Below are 21,214 nucleotides of genomic sequence, written 5' to 3'. Positions count from 1 at the left end.
TCTTCCTTACAATATACTGTACTGTATTTTCTTCACTAAACCTGTATGTCGTTGCAGGGCACAGAAGAGCTGGAGGTGCGGATCTTGGTACAGGCACGCCCTGGACAGGACATCAGGTAAGCGAGAAGTTTTAGGTTGTACCAATCAGGACTGGTGGGGTCAATTCCATTTAAATCCAGTCAATTCAGGAAGTAAACTGACATTTTCAGTTAATACTGTTCTGTGTCAGTACTATACCACACAGCCATGTATGTCTGAGTGCCAGCCCTCTGTTTCCTCTCCCTCCAGGCCTATAGGTCATGATATAAAGCGTGGGGAGTGTGTCCTGTCCAAGGGAACCCACATGGGCCCCTCTGAGATTGGCCTGCTGGCCACCGTAGGAGTCACTGAGGTGGAAGTGCAAAAGTTCCCCGTGGTGGCTGTCATGTCCACTGGCAACGAGGTGAGCGCAAGCTCGCATGCATGCACACACATTTTTGCCTTCTCTCATGGTGTCTTTAATACCTGGGTTTGAGGTTAGAGAGGCGGGTACGACAGCAACCGATTTCTGGGTGGAATCCCAGGTCTGATGGGAAGATCTTGCAGGATGTGAGATGGTTTCCAATAGACAATGGATAATAAAGTAATAATCTTCTTTGTGTGTGTGTGTGTGTGTGTGTGTGTGTGTGTGTGTGTGTGTGTGTGGTGTGTGTGTGTGGTGTGTGTGTGGTGTGTGTGTGTGTGTGTGGTGTGTGTGTGTGTGTGTGTGTGTGTGTAGCTGTTGAACCCAGAGGATGATCTGCACCCAGGGAAGATCCGGGACAGTAACAGATCTACACTGCTGGCCACCATTCAGGAGCACGGATATCCTACCATCAACCTGGGCATCGTCGGAGACAAGTCAGTGAACATAACCCTCAATAACTATAGGCTTGTCTAACCTCCTAGAAAACATTGGGCCGGTTTCCATGGACACACATTACTCCTAGTCCAGGACTAAATCTGTGTCTGCAGAACTGTAGATAGGTATATACGATCATAAAGATGGGAGGGTCTAAACTATGACCGTTCCCCTACAGCCCAGACGACCTCCTCAACGCCCTGAACGAGGGCATTAGCCGTGCTGATGTCATCATCACCTCAGGGGGCGTGTCCATGGGAGAGAAGGTAAGATCCAAACAAAATGAAATGTTAATTAAAAATGTTAAAAAAGAGAGAAGGGGATGAGAGGTGGGGCCGCGAGAGGTCACTGTGTGTTTGTGAGAGCGAAATCAATTCCATCATGGCTAGATAGTAGGGGCTGGAACTCATTTTGGAATTTGCCACAACAGTTTGTTTTCTATGTTGAACCTCACGTACTGTCCAACTCATGCACTCTGCTGCCATCTGTTGTTCTGAACCAGCTGTTACTCCTTAGTGATGAAGCTGCTGGTTTGGCTGACCTTTTGTATGTTTACTGCTTAGCTGAGTTCTCTGCTTCCCTCTTTGCGTTTTCTGTTCCAATTACTTCTGTTATTGGATCACACATTTACACCTCACCATCTGTCAGAGACCGGCAGACATGTTAGAGATGCACGAAGTTTCCATTCGATTCGAAGTTTAACCCTCTCCCATGTATTCTTGGCAATATCAGAATCGATTCAGTGAACTTCATCGGCATGAAATACACTGTAAATGCAATATAATATCATAAAATGTATCTCTTTGTGTTTCAGGACTACTTGAAGCAGGTGCTGGACATTGACCTCCATGCCCAGATCCACTTTGGACGGGTCTTTATGAAGCCAGGGTGAGACGTGATGGGGATTATTTAAAAAAACAAAAAAACATTATGGTACCAAAGTTTATGCCTTCTTAATTCATGAAGTGAGGGTGGTTTAGAAGAGATGGATAGCCAGTCATGAAGGTCTCACTGAGTTTGTCTTCTCTCCTCTTTAGTCTTCCCACCACGTTCGCCACTGTAGACATTGACGGGGCACGGAAACTGATATTTGCTCTGCCAGGTATTTCTTAATGAGATCTGCATGTCATGTGCACTGTGTGTGTACAGTATTTTGTGTGTGTTTGTGTGTATAAATGTTGTTGTTGAGTCTCAGGACTGGCAGGGGACCGCTGGTCTTGACTGAGATCTCAGGCACTCACCTGTGTCTCTGCTCTGAGTCCAAAACGCCACCATTTACCAACCAAATATGTTTCCCTGAGGGAAACATGTTATATTAATCCAGCAGCATGCCCTCAGACAGAGGTAATGTTCCTCTTTAATCACACTCCCCTTTCAGTTTCCAAAGCATCCTGGAACCCTTCCAACCCACAGCAGCCATCTTTTTTTCTCTCCGATTGATCATTTTCATTTAGTAAATGAGTTGTAATTAGTATTAGAACTATGTTTGTGTGAGGGAATGTGTGTGTTTGTATTTTTATATAAGCCCTCCAAAACCGTGCTCCAGTGTTTTATCTCAGACCCACACAGCCCAAAAACTCAAACCACAGCCAGCCCTGACCCCCATCCAAACCAAACCTGAAATTTGACCCACCCAACCAACCAAAGTGCCCTACCTCCTCTCTTACTCAAGCCTGCTGACAACAGCCTCTTGTCCCTCTACTTTCCTAGCATTCGACCTGGCCCCTCCACACCTCTTCAAAGGCCCCAGCCCTGGACCCCTTAGTCCCTTGCCCAGGCCCCCTGCTTCTGCCCGTCCTATTGCCAACCTGCCCCAGCCCCCCTGCCTTGTCTCTGCCCGTCCTACATATGTCCGGAGGGCTAGTCTGTGGCTGTGGTGACCGCCACTCTTTTTATATTCCCCCTTTAAGGTAATTTCACCTTCAGAGACACAGGCGCCATTCGCATCGACCCTGTGCCTGACAGTGAGGCAAGCAGGGTGCCCGTGCCACCGCCCCCGCGCGGAAGTAGGTGCTACCAACCTGGTCGACCATACTGTACCGTTCAGTGTACCTGAAAGCAAGCTTACTTCAACTGAGCTCAGAAAACGGAATTTAAACTGAAAATGGGAAATATGTTTTTTCTTTAAGAGTGCTTAACTGAAACTCGACCCAACTCAAATGATATGGGCTTCAAATTATCTAAAAAATGCTAACTTTTTATCAGGCCAAATGGATAAATTTTATTTTTGTCTCCCAGACTTTGGGCATGTTTGGGGGCATTTTTGTCTGTTTTTTATTGGTGATTAAACTAAACAAGATCACTACACCGTTTAGTGAACCCAATCTTGAATCTTAACAAAAGAAAAACTAAAGTTTATTTTTTCTTTACTTATGTGATTTTCTGTTTTCTGAGAGAGAAATATTGTTTTGTTTCTTTAACGTTTCTGTGGCGTTGCTGTTGGTTCTGTCGCTCCTCGTTTTGTTTCTCAGTGTGTCCCCGAGCCCCTGCCCCTGTGAGTATCTATTCCATGCTGTTGCTTGTTGTTGTGATTTGAGAGCGCCGCTCACCCTCTCCACCTGCTATTGCTACCCCTCACCTCTGCTTGTTGGTGTAAAGAGACAGCACTCACAAACTTGTCCCACTCTCCCCAAAGAGCTCTCACCCACCAGTCCCTCCTCTGTGAACACTTAAAAAGGCAGGAGCGTACATGTCTCACCTGTCTGCCTCCCCATCCCTCCAGCCCCAGCCCAGGTCCACGGCCGCAGCCTGGGCCGCATACTGACAGGCCAGTGGGGTGAAGAAAACCACTGCCCTAAGCACTGAGCCCTTGTCCTGTCCTACAGGGGCTACTAGCTGGAGCATGTCAACAACAACAATGCTCCTCAACCCCAACCCGTCCAAACCTTCCCAGGCCTATCCTGCCGTCTCCCTCCTCAGCCCTGAACAGTGGTAATGTCCCCTCCTTGTCTCCCTCTCATCCTCAGCACCTCTCTCTCTGTTGGTCAGGTAACCCAGTGTCTGCTGTCGTCACCTGTAACCTCTTCGTCATCCCTGCTCTGAGGAAGATGCAGGGGATCCTGGACCCTCGGCCCACCATCATCAAAGCCAGGGTAGGTTAACAGCACTGGCTGTTATGGAGGGTTTCTGGACAGTAGGTCGTAAAATACAGGTTAAGACAGTGTAATAATTAAAGGCAGTAGCGTTAAAAAATAAACACATTTATTGGAACAGCGCTGTTGCTGATTCTAAACGATTAACATTGAAAACGTGACATTTTGTTACGTTACAGCCTTATTCTAAAATGGATACAATAATTTGTTTCTTTCATCAATCTACACACAATACCCCGTAATGACAAAGCGAAAACAGGTTTTTAGAAATGTTTGCAAATGTATTAAAAATAAAAACTGAAATACCTTATTTACATAAGTATTCAGGCCCTTTACTATGAGACTCGAAATTGAGCTCAGGTGCATCCTGTTTCCACTGATCATCCTTGAGATGTTTCTACAACTTGATTGGAGTCCACCTGTGGTAAATTCAATTGATTGGACATGATTTGGAAAGGCACACACCGGTCTATATAAGATCCCACAGTTGACAGTGCATGTCAGAGCAAACCCAAGAAGACTTGAGACTGTAAACGCTGCCAAAAGTGCTTCAACAAAGTACTGAGGAAAGGTTCTGAATACTTATGTAAATGTGATATTCTTTTTTTGCAAACATTTCTAAAAACATGTTTTGCTTTGTCATTATGGGGTATTGTGTGTAGATTGATGAAGGGGGAAAAACTATTTAATCAATTTTAGAATAAGGCTGTAACGTAACAAAATGTGGAAAAAGTCAAGTGGTCTGAATACTTTCGACAATGCACTGTAAATGAATAGAATGACAGTAAAACAGTTATCCTATGTGTTTGCTGAGTAGTTAGCTGAAATTCACTACAATTGTTTATTTTCCACTTTGATGGCAAACTTTCTGTACTGCTAACATTCACTTCCAGTCATTTTCACTCCGGCGCTTGTCCAATTAATGTATTTATTTTCTAACGCATCTGCATGGAATTATTACGTTGTCACGTTATTACGTTGTACTACCTAGTCTGGACATGGCTGAAATACAGGCGCATAATGAAAAGCGTGCCACCTTGCAGTCATGGTCCTTGGAGCCAGATATCCGGGTCCTTCGAGCTTGCTGCATAAGTTAGGGAGTTTGAGCGAGAGCTGGAGAGGGTTTTACACACACACGAAAATACGTTGGGGTTTAAAGTTAAGTGATGTCGTCATTCTGCGCCCTGCTCTCTCCTGTGTGTGTGTGCAAACAGCTGTCCTGTGATGTAAAGTTGGACCCTCGTCCAGAGTACCACCGCTGCATCCTGACATGGCACCACCAGGAGCCTCTGCCATGGGCACAGAGCACAGGTATTATCACATACTAAGTAAATACACAATAGTTTGTCCGCATGTGTTTGCATGGAAAAATGGATAAGGGAAAATGCTTATCCGAAAGTTTATCCTTGTCATTTTATTGACTCTTTGTCTCCCCACCCTCCTCTCCCCCTCCCCCTCTATTCCTTTCAAACCACCCTTTCCTTTCTATCTCACTCTCTTTTTCTCACTCTCTTTCTCACCTTCTACAGGAAATCAGATGAGTAGTCGACTGATGAGCATGAGAAGTGCCAACGGGCTGCTGATGTTGCCTCCTAAAACAGAGCAATACGTGGAGCTGCATAAAGGAGAGGTTGTGGATGTGATGGTCATAGGACGACTATGATGATGTCATCTTACAGGGACAGATAGATAGACAGGAAGAGGAAGTGGTGCATGTCCACATATCATAACTATTCTGTAATATGTAACGGCACAGCTAGTTTTTATTGATTTGGATAATAAAGTTGATCAAGTATAATTAATCACGAACACAAAATAAATGAGTACATACATTGATCATGAAAATATTAATTTCAAAAGATCCTTGTATTTCAAAGACAAAATGTAATACCTTTTAAAAGTGGAGAAAAAATATATATAAAACATAAGAGATTTATTCTGTAATATATTATTATTATAAGTATCATGATTATTATGATAATTATTAATATTATATTATCATATTAAGCAACTTGTTTCTCTTTCATCCTTGCAATTGCTTTGTGTGTTCAACCCTAGACCTTATAGATAGATAGCAGTAGCATTTCAATAGGAAGCTGTAGGTGCTTAACAGGATTAAAAAAGAAAGCCTATTTTCTTATCTCACAAAAAGGTTAAAAAATACGTCTTTTTTTTTTTTTTTTACAACGAAAACCCTTTTGAGATTGTCAGAAGTCCCCCTTGGTCTATGTTCCGATTCTCCACCCTTCTCCTAAAGTGTGCACTTGCACACTCCCAGTCATTTAAATGCATGGGTTTGGTGTAGGCATTGGCTGGAGGGAGTTTCCGCCATTGCTCAATCCATGCAAGAAAGTCTACAGGAAAAGAGTGGAGAATCAGGATGTAACCTTGGTGCTCTGGCTTGATAGGAGGAGTGCTTTCAGGGTCCTGAGGGTGCCTTTAGGTGACAGCTATCTTTACCTCCCTTTAGTATTCTTCTCTTCTATGCCACATTATATGGGCTTCATTATGCTTCATAATGGCTTCACACAGCTTTGCTTGTCGTTTATCTTGTGAGTCGTGTTTATGTGCGCAGTGCCAAAAGTGTCGGGCATCATGATGAGAACTGGGCCTGTATTTATAAAGTGGCTCTGAGTAGGAGTGTTGATCAAGGATCAGGGCCCGTATCCACAAAGCATCTCCGTGTAGGAGTCCTGATCTAGGATCTGTCCATATAATCTTATTCCTGATGATCTAAAATACAAAACGGATCCTAGATCAGAACTCCTACTCTGGGATTCTAAGCATTTCGCCTCACCTGCTTTAACATCTGCTAATCTGTGTACGCGACAAATTAACTTTGATTTGATTTTTATTTTAGATGCTTTGTGGATGCAGGCCCAGGTCACCCCGGTCTATATAATGTTATTATGAAATATAAAACTAAACTGATCCTAGATCAGCACTCCTACTCCTTTATGAATACATGCCTTAAAGGTGGAGGAAGGCAGCGGCCCCGCTTCGTCAGTCTAACCTCACCTGGTACTAAAGTCCCACCCAGAGATATGTATATTCTGGCTCTGGTCCCAACCTGTCCCCTGCCCTTCTACTCTACCAACACCCCGCTCTCCCCCCACCCTCACCCCTTCAGGACTGCTCACCTCACACACACTAGTACAGATAGGTGAGGGAACTGGGGTAGGGAGAGAACTTTATTTTATTTGTTTAATTTCAGAAGGAAGAAACAGCTTATTTAAAGTGCTGACTGCCTTTTTAACAACTATTAAAACAATGTACAGAAAAATAAATACATAAAAAAGAGTGATATTGTACAGATATTATGGTGACCAGCACTCCTAAAGAAATTAATGAAGCAATGAGGAGATATTGAACTCTGTACTATAACAAATTCTGTAACAATATTGATGAAACTGATGAAAAATAAAAAATCCTTGATCATTATGTAAAACAATTAGTTTAGTCTCTTATTTATAAACTGACATGTCCTCTTGGAAAAATCGAACTATTCTATGTTACGCTACATAAAAGTGTATGTGTTTCTACAGCATTGGTCCTTGATTTGATTGCCTTGATTTCAGCAAAAAGCGTTGCAGAAAAACACTGCTTTTAAAAAAAAAAAAAATTCACCCTCTTACTTTATAGATGTAAAGTCATCTATCATTGGACAAGAGATATCATGGTTTAACGTCCTGTGAGCAACATTGACCAATCGCGAATATTGTTTCATGAATGTAACGTTACTTGTGGCGCTGTGGAGCAAATGGGAGACCCTTGACGTCTCAACCCTTGAGTTGGAAATGACTTCTAATAATGCAAGGCTACGGCGGGAGAGAGGATCTCGACTGATATTGTGGCACTAAGTTAGCGAAGTTGAGTCTTTCATCACTCAGTTGATACAAAAACCAATGGAGGAACATTGGACACCTCAATGAAGGATATATTTTTGAAAGCGTTGCGGGAAAAAAGTGAGTTAGTTCTCTTTCATTTCAAATGTATTTTGGGGTGGCATTGTTTGCAACAGGTTGCCAGGAAGCTAACATTAGCTAGCATGCTAGCATTATCTAGCGCGAGCTTTTTAAAGTTTATGTTACCTGATAAACTAGCATAATATAGCATTTCACATCAGGTTAAACTAAAGCTGTTGATATTTCAACTGTGTGGGTTAACAACAAAATAGTGTATTTTCTTGTGTAAAATTAACACTGAAATGTCCATGTCGCTTTTCATCCGAACCCATGTCACAGCGGTAATTGTCGCAATGCCAGGCTAGTTGGCTTAGAGGCTAGCAGAGCGGACTAGAATCTAGCCCAACCCATAGAAATTGAATGATTCTAGCTATTTCTATGGCCCTACCTGTTGCGTGTGTGAAGTTTGGGTGCCTTCATTGATGTACTGTTTAAACAGGCAGTTTGTTTACATCTTTTGAATAAGGCAACGTTTTACATTTTGAGTTCTGCTACTAGCTCGCAAGGTGGAATTCTACCTATGAAAAGGGCTCGTGCGTCTCAAAATTCTGGTATTACAGCCTGGAGTCCGGACGCCAGGATTCTTGCCTTACAACCCTGCCCCTACTGTATTATGTCTCAGCGTTAGATTTAACCAGTTTACCAGTTCAGTACAGATGCATGTCGATGACATACTGTCAGTTTGTTTTTGACAGCAATGCAATACAGTCTGACCAGATAGTCATCAATCAACGTAGACTGCTGATGTTCATTTGGTCACCAGCGCTCAACTATCAGCACTGGCGTATGCTGTACCACAGAGGTTATGCCAGTATTGTGATCAATCATTTCATTCAATGTTTGTCTGATAAAAGGCTATATACAGGGGGCACCGGTACGGAGTCAGTGTGCAGTGGTATAGGCTAGTTGAGGTAATCTGTACTTGTATTTGGGGGCGAAGTGACTATGCATAGGTAACAAACAAACAGTGAGTAGCAGCAGTGTACAAGAAGGGGGGGGGGGGGGGGGTGTGTGTCAATCAGTCAATGTAAATTCGTCAGTCAATGTAAATTGTACGGTGGCGATTTTTATGAGTTGTTCAATAGGGTCTCAATTCTCAAATTAGCCTGTGCTATCATTTCTGATGATAAGCTACAGAATGCATAATAGCCAAAAGTGGTCCCTTTATTTTGACATTAAGGTATTCAGCTACCTGTATCTCTGAAACTTCCCCTCCTTCATCAACAGCCGAGTGAGCCTCAACAAAATTGACTCCCAACTATTATGACTTCTGCTTTCTAATACACTTTCAGAATGAGTAAAAAATGAATTGCAAGAGGTTGGCCCTGAAGACACTTTACTCATAGTCTAGCCTATAGCTTTTGGGAATTTTGTAAACATAACGGTTGTACATGGAAGTCTTACGATTTTCACAAATTCAGACCTTTAGGGACACATGCAAAGTGGTCATTCTGGTCAACTATGCCCAGCAACAGCAAGTCGAAAATGGCGTTTGCTACTAGGCCTACTGCCAGGACTGGACTCCTTGGCTTATGGGCTACATTTGTAGATTAGACTAGCTGCTTGGATCTCTCTGACTCTGTATCGGTTTCAGTGATAGCCAGGGAGAGGGAAAATTAAAGTGCTAATGCTTCTCCCTGTCGAGTCATGTTACCTAGCTAGCAGCGCTGATCTGAGGAACTTCTGGAAGTGTGTGTGTCCAGTGTCAAGCCAGTCTCTCCTATGTAGCTGATGTAATGGCATCACCTCATGGGTACAGTAGATCTTCTGCGAACAAAGAGCTAGGCTGTATCATGTCTTTCTCTTGTCATTTATCCTACTTGTTTGTGTGAGGAAGCTTATAGCAGCCTACTTTCACATTTTATTTGAAACACACATACAGTAGCGAGGTGAGGACTGTTGAGCACGTCTGCAGTGATCAGGGCCTGCTCCGGGAGGGACTGGGCCCTGGACCCAGGCCAGGAACACACAGTAACTCAGTGTTCTCTCTGACCTGTTTGTGTCCCCCAGGAATTCTCAATCTGTCGCTCACTCACTGTGAGGGGAATCACTGTCCCCACTGGCCCCCGCCCCTGCTGTTCGTTGTTAATTTGGCCCCTGCGTGCTTTTACTGCTCTCTATTCAGAACAGACCTCGGTTCAAGATGGTGCTGAAGACCCCTCAAGAATTGCATAGCACCCCCTAGAAAGGTTTTATTAGTACATGTACACAATATATTACAAGCACTCCTACGCAATGACCAAGCGACCCCAGGTTTGATTCAGAATTACTTATTACTCCCACTTACTGGCTAGAATTTAGAAACGGCTCTGTCTGACCTTTTCAACCAGTGGGGCATTTGTTTGTCCACTCACAGTCATGGTTGACTAGCCAGAGACAGAAGCTGTGTTTCAATACTCATAGTAACTATGCTATTTGTGACATAAATTGAGTTTTACTATAATGTAAAAACAATTTAAACTGAGCCATGTTGGTTTAAAAAGCTGACTCTTCCAAATGACATTTTTTTTATGGTCCGGCCACCTTTTTGCATCACCTGCAGTTGAAGGCATTAACTTTAATCAAATCGCATTTTAAAACATTCATTGCTACAGAATGGAGTAATTTTATGTCAAAATGCATATCAAATGAGATTTTGTTTTACTACAATGTAAAAACTATTTAAACTGATCCATGTTGGTTTAAAAAGCTGACTCTTCTAAATGAAAAATTGATCACTTCCAAATGAAAAATGGATCACTTGATCAACGGTCAACTATATCAGAGTTGATCCATTTTTCATTTGGAAGTGATACATTTTTCATTTGGAAGAGTCAGCTTTTTAAACTAACATGGCTCAGTTTAAATTGTTTTTACCTTGTAGTTAAACAAAATCTCATTTGATATAGTTAGGATGTTGTACTACATTCGCCAAAATACGACGTATACAAGCAGTGGACACTATTTCCGTGCTTTTAGGGCCCATGATGCGATTCACCAGAAAATGGGCGTGGCTTCGACACGTTTTCAGATTTAAAGAAAATGGCGGAAAATATGCAGCCGAAGTCCGACGAGCATATGCAAATTCATTGTTTTAACTAATGGCATGTTGAGCAGTGTAATGACTTTTCAAAAAATGTACGTTGGCTGACAATTTGTAGCTATGCTATCCGAACCACATAGCATATAATTACAGCAGTAGGTACCGATATGTTAGCTAGCTACCTAACGTAAGTTGGCTACTAAGGGTGTGTTCGTAAATTCAATCTTGAGTGCCCTCTGGGCGTTCGTAAAATGAGCGTTGTCAATTTGTCCGTTCTAAATTCGGAGCGCACACTGGACGCTCTGGAGGAGGAGTAGAGTTGAACTGAACTTTCTGACCTCAGTCAAGCACTCAGGCTAACTGGCTAATGTTGGCTAGCTTGCTAGCTACTTCCATACACAAATGAGAGGACACCTCACTCTGACCGTTTTACTCACCATAGCAGAGCTGGTTCGGCTGTTTTCATGTTATCCAGAGCATTGTTGACTAACCGCTACTGGCAACAATATAATGAAGCTTTTTTTGCTGACGTTTACTGACTTCGGCCATATTAAACGGGTGTTGAGTGTTCGTAAATTCTGCAGTTATTCTGCACTCTGGCACACTCTGAGAGTGCTCTGAAATCGGATTAGATAGCCAGAGTGAATTTAGGAACACAACCTAATAATCAAGTCATGCTTCGCTAAGTGGTATAGTCGTTGTGTGTTCTTAATGGACATTGTTAATGAAGTCATGTGATATCTAGCTAGTAAATTGTTATGCGAGCAAGAAGTTGCATAGCAACAGCATCAACTTCCGGTAGACAGGCGAAGGGCTATTACGCTCAACTGAAAAGAGACTGTTAGTTTACAGTATACTAAAATGAACTAAAAGTATGTAATATATACTCATTAAGTATGTAGTATACAGTATGTTAGTATTGGTATTTGAACACAGCTAGAGCGTAAGAATGTTTTGTTGTACCTGCCACAATGTTGCCCATATGGGAGTAAAAGAGTTCACATATAGAGTAAGTTTACCCTGCTGTTTTAACCGAGCTACCATTTATCTACACTGCCAAGTTGAAGGCCATGGTCTACTTTTGAGCATATAGAATAGCTGAAAAGACTCCACTTTAATTTAGGAAGAGTTTGATAGCTGATAAGTGTACTTCTGCAAAATGTTAGACTGTAAATGCCATGATCTTATATGGACTAGAGGTTTTCATATTTCCCCCTTTATTTCTCTCCCCACCATCACACTTCCCTTTTCTCTGTCCCCTCTCTCTACCCCCCTCCTGGTACGAGGTGGTACGGTACATCACTCTCTTCCCTTTCCCTGGAATTTTCAATATTCTGTGTTGGAATGTGGAATGAGAGTTCTGGAGAAGATAACAATCCTGGTCTGTTTCTTCTCCACAGTGATGGGCTGAGAGGATAGGGTACACTGGCCCACAGCTGAGGTGTTATGGGGACTTTACTTAACTTTCTTTGATTACATGGTATCAGAAAAGTTAATAGGCCTAGTTGATTTTTGTAGCCTATATTTCTCTCCTTTTAATATGAGCCAAGAAGTGAGTATAAAAGCACCATTTGGGAATGCAAATATATTTAGGGGAATGTTAGGCTCTGCCCAGTGTTGATATGGGGTCTTGGCTCAGGGCAGTGGGCTGGAGGAGGGGATGCTTAGACTTCCATTCTTTACTGTAGCCTCAGAAGGCTCATCTAAAGTGAGCCAGGAAGACAGACACCACCCTTTAGGAGACTCTGATTGGGTAATGGGCAGGCTTCAGCTGCTGTTGCGAGGTGCTGTACAGCAGTGTGTGCAGTCACTTAGTCACTGCTGTGCCACTCCCAGGACGATCTGCTTCATGCCCACAGTATAGCAGGGGTGTATTCATTACACCGATTTTGTTCAAAAAAGTTTACTCTAAATCAAAAACGTTTTGAAACGGGAGTTTGTTGGACAAATTCAGGTAGGTCCCACCCTGTTTTGTTCCGTTTGAGCTGTTTGCTTCCGCTTGGTTCTTAACTTCTATGGGCTACGTGGGACGCTAGCGTCCCACCTGCGGGACACAGCCAGTGAAATATCAGGGCGGCAAATTCAAAACAACAATTTCATAATTCAAATTTCTCAAACATACAACTATTTTACACCATTTTAAAGATACACCTCTCCTTAATCCAACCACATTGTCCGATTTCAAAAAGGCTTTACCGCGAAAGCATAAAGTTAGATTATGTTACGACACTGCCAACACAAGGAAAACCACACAGCCATTTTCCAAGCAGGAGAGGGGTCACAAAAACCAGAAATACAGCTAAAATTAAGCACTAACCTTTGACGATCTTCATCAGATGACACTCCTAGGACTCAATGTTACACAATACATGTATGTTTTTTCGATGAAGTTCATATTTAAATAAAAATAAAAAATGTACATTGGCGCGTGATGTTCAGAAAATATTTTGCCTCAAACTGCCGTTGAATCAGCACAACAATTTACAAAAATACTCATCATAAACGTTGATAAAATATTACTGTTATTAAAAGAATTATAGATAAACATTTCCTTAATGCAACCGCTGTGACAGATTTCAAAAAAGCTTCACGGGGAAAGCACACTTTGCAATGATCTGAGTACGGCGCTCAGAAAAATACATCAGGCAATACAGATACCTGCCATTTTGGAGTCATCTAAAATCATAAATACCATTATAAATATTCACTTACCTTTGATCTTCATCAGAAGGCACTTCCAGGAATCCCAGGTCTATAATAATTGTTGTTTTGTTCGATAAAGTCCATAATTTATGTCCAAATACCTCCTTGTTGTTTGCGCGTTTAGTAAGCTGCTCCAAATGTAGGAAGCGCGGTGCAAATTTCACGACAAATTCAAAAAAAGTTATATTTACGTTCGTAGAAACGTCAAACATTGTATAGCATCAATCTTTAGGGCCTTTTTAACAAAACTTATAAAAATATTCTAACCGGACGATTCCAATGTCTTGAAAAACGTTATGGAACACAGCTACCTCATCACGTGAATGCGCGCCAATGAACTCATGTCATTTTCTGAGTCACCAACTTCCCGGCCTTCTTGTTCGCTCTGTTCACTGCAAAAGCCTGAAACGGTTTCCTTTGCAAGACACAATGAATACACCCCAGGTTTGTCCTGTAGCCTAGATGTAGAGTCGACACCGACTTCAGGTCAGGACCCTGTGTGGCTGTCCTCACCTCACACACCACCACGATGTCACCAAATCTGATGTAGCCTAGGGAAGAAGTGGTATGTTTAGCTAGAAGATGGACGTCATATTGTGTTATTTGTTTAGGTGTGACGAGTGTCTAATTCCTCAAGAATGTTTTAAGCTTTATGCAATACTAGCACTTATGTGAGTCGTACTGTCCTAAATGGTGATATGCGATTTAATGGTCAGAGGCTACCCACTATTTTAGCCTGTGTGTGCGTACTGGTTAATGAGAGGGTGTGTGTTGTGTAAGGACTCACAGACCACTGTGAGTGCCAGTGGGCGAGATGACATCAGAGAGACAGACACTCTATACTCATGGCTCTTGTTGACTCAGTCAGTTGGGGCCTGTAGATTTGTTCCTCTCACTCTGCTTTGAACCAGAAAGTAGTCACACCCACAGCCTAGGGCACCCTTGGGCTGGCTCACTGCACCTGCTGCTAGCTTCCCCCTAAAAACAAAACACCTGCACAGTACGTGCACACGTACACACACACACACACACACACTGCCCTTCCGCTCCTCCCTTACCCACAGGCAATAAACCTGTTCCAACTACCTTAACTGTCACATGCTAATCTATAAATCAGGTTTCCCCAACTGGCGGCCCGTGGGTGGTTTTATTTGGCCCCCAAGTTTTCTGAGAAAAACAAGTCATTTTTAAATGTATTTTATTCATTGTTGGACATAAGACTGTAAAAACACCAGTGATTTTAATTTTGGAAATCTGTTCCCAAGTATTCCCACACATAATAGAGACACATGATCATATAGAAATGTAAACAAGGTTTGAAATTATCATGTTTTTGTCAAATATTATATTTGTTTGGGTTTCCTGCGGTCAAATTGCGGTCTACAAAGGATTTGTAATTATGTTCCGGCCCCCGACCATCCGCTCACGAAAAAAATCGGCCCACAGTTGAATATATTTGATGATCCCTGCTTTAAATGCTGCTGCTTGCTCTTTGGGGTTAGGCCGGGTAGCAGTAAAGCACTTAATGATGTCTGCTGATGTATAAAGAGGTTTATAAAATACATGTAATAAGCTGTTGAGGAAGGTAGTTTTTTTCTGTTTTCTACACTCTCTACCAGGCCCATTATTTATACTGGAGTATGTAGCCTAACTGACCTTGGTTGGTTGGTTTAGTTAGCCTAGTGTCTGAGGTTGAGAAGACCAGGAGGTAGGGCTGGGCGATATATTGAATTCATTAGAGTGTAATGTTTTGCGCGATATTCCAAAATGCTTGTATCGCAATAATCATTTTTTGTTGTTTTCTTTAGTGTTTATGTCCGCTTGTTCTCATGTTGTCTTTCTGTTCTCGTCTCCTTCGCTCCTTCTGTGCTGTGCATTGCAGTACCGCGTATGTTACCGCTAGTAAGACTGTTATACTAGTCTGTGTTTTTATAAATGTGCAATAAGCATGAAACACAGTTCTACAAGGAATTGGCAACTTGTTCTCATTCTGAGAAATAAGGTAGGCCACTTGATTTCAACATCTGAACCAAGTGGACAGCCTAGCATGCTGTTCAAACAGTTGGAGACAGACAGAAGTGTGTGTGTGTTCATAACAATTCAACCGTTTCCCGTCTGTTGTTAACTAGCAAATAGATCCAAGTTGGCTAAACTTGAAATATAAAGATTAGCTGCCTACTCACGAGCACATGGGCTTGTGCTTGAGACATTGTTTATGAAACCGGTGTTCATTGTCTAATGTCAAGTTAGTCATTAGTGAATGTGCATTATGAATGGTTCTGATTTGAATTTGTAACAAGGGCATTTTAATTGAGACTTAAAAGCCAGATCAGTGATTATTGCAAAAAAAGCAGGTTAAACTATTTTGATTAAATAATTACTTCATAAGTGTGTAATGGTTGTGTAAGGCTACATGACCAAAAGTATGTGCATACCTGCTCTTCTAACATCTCATTCCAAAATCATGGGCATTAATATTGAGTTGGTCCCCCCTTTGCTGCTATAACAGCCTCCACTCTTCTGGTAAGGCTTTCCACAAGATGTTGGAACATTGCTGCGGGGACTTCCATTCAGTCACGAATATTAGTAAGGCCGTGCGCTGATGGGCGATTAGGCCTGGCTCGCAGTCGGCGTTCCAATTAATCCCAAAGGTGTTCGATGGGGTTGAGGTCAAGGCTCTGTGCAGGACAGTCAAGTTCTTCCTCACCGATCTTGACAAACCATTTCTGTATGGACTTCGCTTTGGGCACGGGGCATTGTCCTGCTGAAACAGGAAAGGGCCTTAGCCAAATGTTGCCACAAAGTTGTAAGCACAGAATCGTCTAGAATGTTGTTGTATGCTGTAACGTTAAGATTTCCCTTCACTGGAACTAAGGGGCCTGTCCTGAACCATGGAAAACAGCCCCAGCTCATTATTCCTGCTCCACCAAACTTTACATTTTGCACAATGCATTTACATTTACATTTAAGTCATTTAGCAGACGCTCTTATCCAGAGCGACTTACAAATTGGTGCATTCACCTTATGATATCCAGTGGAACAACCACTTTACAATAGTGCATCTAAATATTTTAAAGGGGGGGGGGGGGGGGGGTTAGAAGGATTACTTTATCCTATCCTAGGTATTCCTTAAAGAGGTGGGGTTTCAGGTGTCTCCGGAAGGTGGTGATTGACTCCGTTGTCCTGGCGTCGTGAGGGAGCTTGTTCCACCATTGGGGTGCCTGAGCAGCGAACAGTTTTGACTGGGCTGAGCGGGAACTGTGCTTCCTCAGAGGTAGGGGGGCCAGCAGGCCAGAGGTGGATGAACGCAGTGCCCTTGTTTGGGTGTAGGGCCTGATCAGAGCCTGAAGGTATGGAGGTGCCGTTCCCTTCACAGCTCCGTAGGCAATCACCATGGTCTTGTAGCGGATGCGAGCTTCAACTGGAAGCCAGTGGAGAGAGCGGAGGAGCGGGGTGACGTGAGAGAACTTGGGAAGGTTGAACACCAGACGGGCTGCGGCGTTCTGGATGAGTTGTAGGGGTTTAATGGCACAGGCAGGGAGCCCAGCCAACAGCGAGTTGCAGTAATCCAGACGGGAGATGACAAGTGCCTGGATTAGGACCTGCGCCGCTTCCTGTGTGAGGCAGGGTCGTACTCTGCGAATGTTGTAGAGCATGAACCTACAGGATCGGGTCACCGCCTTGATGTTAGTGGAGAACGACAGGGTGTTGTCCAGGATCACGCCAAGGTTCTTAGCACTCTGGGAGGAGGACACAAGGGAGTTGTCAACCGTGATGGCGAGATCATGGAACGGGCAGTCCTTCCCCGGGAGGAAGAGCAGCTCCGTCTTGCCGAGGTTCAGCTTGAGCTGGTGATCTGTCATCCACACTGATATGTCTGACAGACATTTCATTAATTCATTTCTCCTGGCATCCTCCAAACCCAGATTTGTCCATCGGACTGCCAGATTGTGAAACGTGATTCATCACTCCAGATAACACGTTTGACCGGGGCAACTCCAGCAGGGCAGAAATTTGATGAAGGTGGCATCCTATGATGGTGCCACATTGAAAGTCACTGAGCTCTTCAGTAATGCCATTCTACTGCCAATGTTTGTCTATGGAGATTGCATCGCTGTGTGCTTGATTTTATGTCAGCGAGTGTGGCTGAAATAGCCGAATCCACTAATTTTAAGTAATGTCCACATACTTTTGTGTATATATAGTAGGGATGCACGATATATCGGTGAACTTATTGGAATCGGACGTTATTAGCTTAAAATGCCAACATATTGGCCCGATGTCTAGTTTAACGCCGACGTTAAAAACCGATGTCAAAGCTACGGTGCATACCTACATACAGTAGGTACATGACGTAACGTAACATTTTGCGCTACACGTGCAACACAGCATTCCTAACCTAGCCCACACAATGTCTGCTGTGTGGATCAAGCAGTCATTTGAAAGAGTAAGAACATTTCAGCGAGAACTCAAAGGTGAAATCCATGAAAGCGAAGTTAATGGAATTTATTGCCCTTGACCATCAACTGTTCTCTGTCGTGGGTGATGTTGGCTTTTCCTGACTGGTCAAGCGCCGGTACACACTAAGTGCGCTTTTTTTCAGATGTTGCACTACCGGAGTTACACAGTAATAGTGTCACTGCTATTAGCTTCACGACATGCATACTATGGAACGCCATTTGGGTCTTTGTGTGTCAAAAAAGATACAGTAGCACTGTCAAAACTGTACAAAAGTCTGCAAACAAGCAAACCCCAGACACAAACGATGTGTTTACAATACGTTGGTAATAAAGCTACATTTGTTTGACTGCAACTTCTGGGGTAGCTAGCTTTAGCTTGGTACCTAGCTAGCACCAATACAACCAGCCGGAAAACAATGACCAGTAGAAACCGCAGTCATTTTCATTATTCTTAGCAATGATTTAGGAATCCTTGTGAGTAAGTATTAGCAAGGTTGCCACTTGTTGTTCGCCTATTGAAATTGAACTTCAGTTCATGAAAATAAATAGCTAGCCAGCTTCTTAACCGTTTCCCAAAACTAACGTTATAAGCAGCCAGCTAGCTTCATCTGGCTAGTGACGCTCGACCGGACCGGGTTAGGTGTTGTGAAGCTAGCACCAATCAGGATTAGGCACAATAGTGGACTTTGCGGTTAGCCTTCAAAATAAAAGTATGTAATTGACAGTGATGCAAATGAATACGAATAGTAGAATTATGCCATACTTTTATTTTGAAGACTAACTGCAAAGTCCACTATTGTGGCTAATCCTTATTGTGGCAAGCTTCACATAGATGGGTCAGACCATTAACCTCTAGGGTAGGTGGCACCAAATCGTCCCACCTACGTAACAGCCAGTGTAATCCCGTGGCGCGTTATTCAAAAACCTCAAAAATGCAAAAACTTCAATTTTTCAAACATATGACTATTTTACACCATTTTAAAGACAAGACTCTCGTTAATCTAACCACACTGTCCGATTTCAAAAAGGCTTTACAACGAAAGCAAAACATTAGATTATGTAAGCAGAGTACCCAGCCAGAAATAATCACACCCATTTTTCAAGCTAGCATATAATGTCACATAAACCCAAACCACAGCTAAATGCAGCACTAACCTTTGATGATCTTCATCAGATGACAACCCTAGGACATTATGTTATACAATACATGCATGTTTTGTTCAATCAAGTTCATATTTATATCAAAAACCAGCTTTTTACATTAGCATGTGACTAGCATTCCCACCGAACACTGCCGGTGAATTTACTAAATTACTCACGATAAACGTTCACAAAAAGCATAACAATTATTTTAAGAATTATAGATACAGAACTCCTCTATGCACTCGATATGTCCGATTTTAAAATAGCTTTTCGGTGAAAGCACATTTTGCAATATTCTCAGTAGATAGCCCGGCATCACAGGGCTAGCTATTTAGACACCCAGCAAGTTTAGCACTCATCAAAGTCAGATTTACTATAAGAAAAATGTTATTACCTTTGCTGTCTTCGTCAGAATGCACTCCCAGGACTTCTACTTCAATAACAAATGTTGGTTTGGTTCAAAATAATCCATAGTTATATCCAAACAGCGGCGTTTTGTTCGTGCGTTCAAGACACTATCCGAAAGGGTAAATAAGGGTGACGAGCATGGCGCAATTCGTGACAAAAAAATTAGAAATATTCCATTACCGTACTTCGAAGCATGTCAACCACTGTTTAAAATCAATTTTTATGCCTTTTTTCTCATCTCATAAAAAAGCGATAATATTCCGACCGGGAATCTGCGTTTAGGTAAACAGACGAAAGAAAATAAAGCATTCGGTCGACTCGGGCACGCGCCTAAGCCCATAGTACTCTGATCGGCCACTTGCCAAACGCGATAGTGTTTCAGCCAGAGGCTGCCTCGATATCGTTCAGCTTTTTCCCGGGCTCTGAGAGCCTATGGGAGCCGTAGGAAGTGTCACGTTATTGCAAAGATCCTCAGTCTTCAATAAAAAGAGCCAAGATGACACACAACTTGTCAGACAGGCCACTTCCTGCATGGAATCTTCTCAGGTTTTGGCCTGCCATTTGAGTTCTGTTATACTCACAGACACCATTCAAACAGTTTTAGAAACTTTAGGGTGTTTTCTATCCAAAGCCAATAATTATATGCATATTCTAGTTTCTGGGCAGTAGTAATAACCAGATTAAATCGGGTACGTTTTTTATCCGGCCGTGTAAATACTGCCCCCTAGCCCTAACAGGTTAATCAAATAAGAACTGTCTTATAGATTAGGGTTATTTTAGATGATAACACCTAACTATGTAGTTAGAGGTCGACCGATTAGGACTTCAACGCCGATACCGATTATTGGAGGACCAAAAAAAGCCGATGCCGATTTTATTTATATATATATATATATATATATATATATATATATATATATATATATATATATATTTGTAATAATGACAATTACAACAATACTGAATGAACATTTATTTTAAGTTAATACATCAACAAAATCAATTTAGTCTGAAATAAATAATGAAACATGTTCAATTTGGTTTAAATAATGCAAATACAAAGTGTTGGAGAAGAAAGTAAAAGTGCAATATGTGCCATGTAAGAAAGCTAACATTTAAGGTCCTTGCTCAGAACATGAGAACATATGAAAGCTGGTGGTTCCTTTTAACATGAGTCTTCAATATTCCCAGGTAAGAAGTTTTAGGTTGAAGTTATTATAGGACTATTTCTCTCTACCATTTGTATTTCATATACCTTTGACAATTGGATGTTCTTATAGGTACTATAGTATTGCCAGCCTAATCTCGGGAGTTGATAGGCTTGAAGTCATAAACAGCGCAATGCTTGAAGCACAGCGAAGAGCTGCTGGCAAATGCAGGAAAGTGCTGTTTGAATGAATGCTTACGAGAATGCTGCTGCCTACCACTGCTCAGTCAGACTGCTCTATCAGATCATAGACTTAATTATACTACAATAACACACAGAAATATTATAGATATAGAACTCCTTTATGCAATCGCGGTGTCAGATTTTAAAATAG

General features: G+C 42.3%; 2 protein-coding genes across 14 annotated transcripts in view; both read left to right on the top strand.

Annotated features, from left to right (window-relative positions):
* Nucleotides 1-7,423, top strand: part of LOC106601783 (gephyrin) — a 123,282-nt gene extending 115,859 nt beyond the window's left edge. For all 12 annotated transcript variants that reach the window (XM_082974504.1, XM_045717873.2, XM_045717853.2 and 9 more), the window contains 9 exons: nt 58-116; nt 289-442; nt 758-879; nt 1,059-1,146; nt 1,695-1,768; nt 1,918-1,982; nt 3,869-3,972; nt 5,187-5,283; nt 5,502-7,423. In XM_082974504.1, coding sequence (XP_082830630.1) covers nt 58-116; nt 289-442; nt 758-879; nt 1,059-1,146; nt 1,695-1,768; nt 1,918-1,982; nt 3,869-3,972; nt 5,187-5,283; nt 5,502-5,635 — 897 coding nt within the window. In that variant the 3' untranslated portion in view covers nt 5,636-7,423. The remainder of the gene's footprint in view (nt 1-57; nt 117-288; nt 443-757; nt 880-1,058; nt 1,147-1,694; nt 1,769-1,917; nt 1,983-3,868; nt 3,973-5,186; nt 5,284-5,501) is intronic.
* Nucleotides 7,424-7,732: 309 nt separating this feature from the next.
* LOC106602535 (protein PALS1) overlaps nt 7,733-21,214 on the top strand; it is a 60,721-nt gene continuing 47,239 nt past the window's right edge. The window contains exon 1 of one of the 2 annotated variants that reach the window (XM_014195210.3): nt 7,733-7,937. The gene's annotated coding sequence lies outside the window, so the exon portion shown is untranslated. The remainder of the gene's footprint in view (nt 7,938-21,214) is intronic. The other variant, XM_014195217.3, reaches the window with a different exon arrangement.

This window comes from Salmo salar, chromosome 01 (assembly GCF_965601325.2).
Source record: "Salmo salar chromosome 01, fSalSal1, whole genome shotgun sequence".
Classification (NCBI taxonomy): Eukaryota; Metazoa; Chordata; class Actinopteri; order Salmoniformes; family Salmonidae; genus Salmo; species Salmo salar.
This window is presented reverse-complemented; position numbering and strand designations above follow the sequence as displayed.